The 6,017-nt window shown below is 35.6% G+C and overlaps 1 protein-coding gene across 1 annotated transcript; it reads right to left on the reverse strand.

Annotated features, from left to right (window-relative positions):
• Nucleotides 1-4,208: 4,208 nt before the first annotated feature.
• On the reverse strand, nt 4,209-5,816 carry LOC145139852 (uncharacterized). The gene has a single exon (XM_079073534.1). The coding sequence runs from the start codon at nt 5,814-5,816 to the stop codon at nt 4,209-4,211; it is 1,608 nt and encodes a 535-aa protein (XP_078929660.1).
• Between the last annotated feature and the right edge of the window lie 201 nt (nt 5,817-6,017).

Consider the following 6,017-nt stretch of genomic DNA (forward strand, 5'->3'; position numbering starts at 1 on the left):
AATCGCTAGTTACCATGCTAAATTTGTGATTTGCTATTGATCGAGAACCTCCTCTACTTGAAATCACTAGTTTTTCTCGATTATTTTTCATTTGATCAACATACTTCTACAAAATTTAAATTGAACATGGTTACTAACATATAAATAATAAATAATTGCGTAAAAGATGTGTATATGTAAAGAGTGAAAAAGTTACCTGTGCTTTATCTGTCTCCCAATAATCACACAAATGAGACCAATCTTCTTTGCTACGACAATCTGGCTTCATTTTAGATCGTGCTAATTGTGGATCGGTCATTCCTCCATTTTTCTTCCAAAAATCTTTCAAAGTATTTCATGTGCGTTTCCATTGCCTTTGCATTTGCTCATCTACACATTCCATCAAAACTATATTTGTGTGCGGTATTTCAAATTTTGCCTGCATTTAGTACATATTTTAACCTTTTAGGGATGAGATTTATAACCGGACCGATTCGGAACTGGAACCGGATTTGCTTTATTATATGAAGCGAAACATTTTTAAAAAAACAAAAGAAAAACACAACATAGATATGCTGTCTTGTCGGACCTGTAGATGATTCAGTATTTAACCAAAATATAACTTTGTGCAGTCTAAAATGAACTAAAAACAATAAATTACGTGTTGAAAAAGAATCAAGTCATACCGACTTCATATGACTGCCTTATGCATATTTTAAAAATGAGTGAATTAAAAAAGTGCTAAAAAAGAAATTTCAGTCCGGTTCTAGTATGACTTACACGTAATCTATCGATCATTTCTTCTTTATTTTCTTTCGGTACTTTCTCCCATGTATGGAATTCCATTGGACAAAACTTTCGCATCACAATTCCAACCTCCGTTGCAAAATATACTGCTGAATCCCCAACAAATTTCTTAGTATATATATCTTTTCTCAATGTAATCCGTGCATCTGGTTGATTCTCCACAATCTTGTCCAAAATATGCGAAGCCTTTTTATTAATATTAGGGCCTCTCCTTCGTCGTTAATCTGCACAATATATATTGTTCTTAATTGGTAATGTTATAAATAAAATAATAAAATTCGTACTACTTACTTGGAGCATGAGAGTGCTCAGTTTGGGATTCCATGTTATCAGTTGTGTTAGAGACATTTCCTTCACCAACTAACGGTATTGAAGATCGTTGAGTATCTTCGGTGGAACCACTTTGTCTTGTTGCTATTTTCACATTAATTAACACAAGTACAATTGAAGTAATTTACTATTATGTAGGATATAATTTATGTAATTTATATACTATTACAAAAAGACCGGTTTTTAATTTACTATTACACAATGGCCCATTACTATAATCTAATATAAGACAAGTACCAATATTTATATAATTTACTATTACTCAAAATATTAAACACAAATGTAGTTACCTGTATCACCTGAGTTTGGAAAAGAATCCATATTTTGAGAAAGATGACGTTCGGTTGTTTTAGAAGTTGTTCTAGAGACACTTTCTTCTTGGGCAGGCTGAAATGAAGTTGATCGAGTATTTTCTCTCGCAACAGTTGCTCCTACAGAGATTCAATCATTAGTTATGACCGATTATGTCTGTTACGAGAGTAAAAAAAGACAAACCTTGCACTAAAAATTACCAAACAACCCCTTCATTAACAATTACCAAACAACTCTTACACTCATTAACAAACATCCCCTGAACTCATTACCAAACTGCCCCATACACTAACATTTACTAAACAGCCCCATACACTAACATTTACCAAACAGCCCCTACACTTATAACCCTTTAACTTTTGGTCACCAAATTCAACTTTAACAGATTATGGATGTATCAATTAAATGTAATCAGAAATTAACATGTAAGGTTATACCTATTGATGCAACAGATGTCATAACACGTTTACGTGTACAAAGCATGCACAACTTTGGATCCAATTCACTTCCACTTTCTTCACCAGTTGACACAACCGAAATTTGTCGAGGTTCTTTCCTTACACGCTTCGTACCTCCGAGATTAGCAATCGTCATCAACACAAGAAATATCCACATTTTACCTGCAAAAATTTGGCTTTTACACAAGTTAGTCATGAGTAAAATTATTCATATTCATTATCAAAAAAGTTCTAAATAATTAACAAATTACAAAACACACCAACAACATACAAAAAGAATACATTTATTCATATTCCTTGTCAAAAAGTGTTAAATACTAAATTAAAGACACCAACAAAGAAACACAAAAAATACACTTATTCATATTCATCGTCCGACTCATCATATACTGCCAAATTTGTTTCATTGCTATCATCTAAATCTTCGTTTGATTCATCGGGTAATTCCTCAATAACTTCATTGGGGATAGTATCATAATCGATAAAATCATCTAAATCAACTTCAAAACTTTCATCATCAACGACTTCCACAAACTCTTCTTCACCGTCTTCTCGATGAAACTCGAAATTTTCACAATCAGATGCTTCAAATGGGGTTGTGTGTGACGGTGTTCCTACATGTTCAAATAAATCTTGTGTATCCTCATTCTCTGGTATGTCCCATAAATGCCTATGTGTGCTCCTTTCTATGATTTTCCAGCTCGAGGCACGTGTGGGATCATTTATATAAAACACTTGTTTTGCTTGATTTTCCAAGACAAACGGATCTTCCTTATAAGCTTGTTTGGTTGTATCTACAGAGATGAAATGAGGCTCAAACATCACGTGCTTCTTTCTACGATCGGTATCGAACCAAATGCATTTAAATAAAATAACTCGATATCCTTTTATGAATGAAAATTCAAGGACTTCATCAACATATCCATAATAATCCTCTTCAACGCCATCGTGAATTCCTAGGGCTGTAACTCCACAATTCTGAGTCTTCCTATGGTCATCTCGTGACTTAACAAGAAATTTAACTCCATTTACTATGTATCCACCATGTGTTGTAACTCGATCATCTGGGCCACGCGATAATGCATACAACTCTTCCTCAATTGCGGATGAATTTTGCTCATACATTTTCCTCATCTGTTCACCATTTTGAGAAAAGTATGAGTTGGTTGAATGCTTCTACATGATAAAACGATATAATTTAATGTTATAGTAACATTACCCGTAAAGAAAACCAACTTGGAAATAAAGATTGTTGTAATTCGCTAAAATTTAACGATCTTGGATGTTCTCTTTTCAGGTGTTGTAAGTGTTCCCTGTCAGGTGAAAATAAGCCTTAAATACCTTGAGATAATAAAAAACTGAATTCACTATGAAAGGTAAAATATACTAACTCAATGTACGGTTCAGCTTCTGCACAATTACTTAAGATAAACCAATGTGCTTTCTTCAGTAGAGTACTCGAAAGCCTAACAGTTTGTCGCTTCCCAATGCCTCGGCCATTCAATTTAAAAATATCCAATTTATAGTCTCGAACATCATTAACTCTTTCATCATCATTTCTACCACGCTTCTCTAGTTTTGAATCAACACCTTGTAAATAGTGTGAGCAGAATGTTAGAGCTTCTTCTACAACATAACCTTCGGCAATTGAACCTTCAGGTGTTGCTTTGTTTCTAACATATTTCTTTAAATGGCCAAGATATCTTTCAACCGGATACATCCACCTTGATTGTACGGGTCCTCCTAAAATAGCCTCTTGAGGTAGATGAACGCATAAGTGCATCATAACTGTAAAAAATGAGGGAGGAAATATGCGTTCCAGCTTGCAAAGAATCTTAATTATCTCTGTTTGCAGCATTTCTAACTCTCCCACATGTAATGTGACTAAAGTTATAATCTTGAAAAACCGAGAAAACTCTACCAATGTATCACGTATTGGCTTATTCAAAAGCCTACGAATAGCGATAGGGAGTACACGTTGCAGTAAGACATGACATTCATGAGATTTAAGTCCATATATCTTACATTGCTCGAGAATAACATTTTTAGCCAGGTTTGAGGCGTATCCATCTGGAAAACGAACAGACTTAATTGTACTGCAAAATTGGTGTCTCTCTTTTCGATTTAAAACATATGGAGCTGGTGGTTTAATCCAACGATCATTTTTCTTCACTAAGTGAAGATGCTTGCGTATTTTCATATCCTGCAAATCACGGCGAGCATTATCAGTGTCTTTTGTCTTCTTTTCTATGTTTAATAAAGTTCCCAAAATGTTCTCAAAAACATTTTTTTCAACATGCATGACATCAATGTTATGACGCATTAACAACTTGCACCAGTATGGTAGTTCAAAGAATATGCTTTTTTTGTCCAATTTAACTCTCTTATGCCCATTTTACGTTTTTGGCCGGTGTAAGACTGGTTTTTTCCATGTGGACATTGAGGGACGTGTTCTAGTTGATGTAAGCAATATTCTCCGCTGATATGTTTAGGTGCAAGCCTGTCCACTTTTTTCCCATTAAAATCTTGTTCATTCCTCCAAGGATGATCGTGGGGAAGAAATTGCCTATGACCTACATATCCTATTTTATTTCGTAAACGAATACTTGGTGCATCTTCGTTGCATATTGGGCATGCCATGTACCCACTCGTGCTCCATCCAGACAGGTAACCATATGCAGGAAAATCATTTATCGTCCAAATAACTGCTGCACGCATGTTGAATGTACATCGAGATTCAGAATCATATGTTTCGACACCATTCTCCCATAGAACTTTCAACTCATCTACCAATGGACGTAAATATACATCAATGTCCTTTCCAGGTGAATCTTTGCCTGGAATCAACAAAGACATCATAAATGAGGCATCATTCATAGACTTCCACGGAGGCATATTGTACGGTATAAGCACAACAGGCCACATACTATATGAAGTATTCATCGTCCCAAAAGGGTTGAAACCATCACTTGCAAGCCCTAGGCGTACATTTCTAGGTTCGTTTGCAAAATCTGGATAGATTCTATCGAAGTGCTTCCATGCTTTTCCATCTGCTGGATGCCTAAGAACTCCTTCTTCTTTGGATTTGTTGTGAGCGTGCCACTGCATGTCCTTTGCAGTATACCTACATGCATATAACCGCTTTAGTCTACTTGTGACGGGAAAGTAACGCAAGACTTTTGCTGGTATCTTCTTTTGATTCGTTTGATCGTCTACCCAACGACTACCGCCACAAACTGGACATGATTGTAATTCTGAATTTTCCTTCCAAAACAACGCACAGTCGTGCCTGCAAGCGTGGATTGATTCGTATCCAAGTCCAAGAGTACGCAAATACTTTTTTGCCTCGTAGTGGGTTTTAGGGATTATTGTGTCCTTGAATGCCTCACTCAATAACTTCAGTATCATATCCATGGACACATTTGTCATTTTACAGGTTACTTTCACATGCATCAATCGTAATATAAAGCCCAGTACCGAGAAAGTATCACATCCCGGAAATAAGGGTTTCTCCATATCAGCAAATAACCTGTCCACATTGGGATTGCTAGATCGATTAGAAGACTCGAACTCATTGTTTCCATCTCCTCCTTCGGTTTCATATCCAACATTAAACGCATCACCAAGTAAATCGTGGACCCCGTCATTTGATTCATTGTCAGTTTCGTCAAGGTCGTCGTTTGTTTCATGTTCCCAACTACTTTCCCCATGAAATATCCATTTTACATACGATTGTTGAAAGCCATGATGTATTATGTGATCACCAACAATATCAGGTAACTGCTTTATTACATTCAGACAGTTATTGCACGGACAATGTGTAAGACCTTCGCTATCAACATATCCCTTAGCCATCTCCGCAAAACCGATTGCTCCTTTCATGAACTTCGGATCGACCTTATTCTTGATTTTAATCCAACTCTTGTCCATCTTATCTTAATGTTAATTTGTTGAACTAAAAATAACCAAAAATGAGATACGGAAGAAGAAAGAGACAAAAACAAACATTAATGTGGGAAATTCTACAGAAAAGTCTAAATTACTTACGACCCTTAATCATAAAAATTGGATATTTAGTGCTCTATAAAATGGATATATGGTGTTTGATTAAATGCATATGATAAGTACATG

This window comes from Lactuca virosa, chromosome 9, assembly GCF_052849685.1.
Source record: "Lactuca virosa cultivar CGN04683 chromosome 9, Lactuca_virosa_CGN04683_v6, whole genome shotgun sequence".
NCBI lineage: Eukaryota > Viridiplantae > Streptophyta > Magnoliopsida > Asterales > Asteraceae > Lactuca > Lactuca virosa.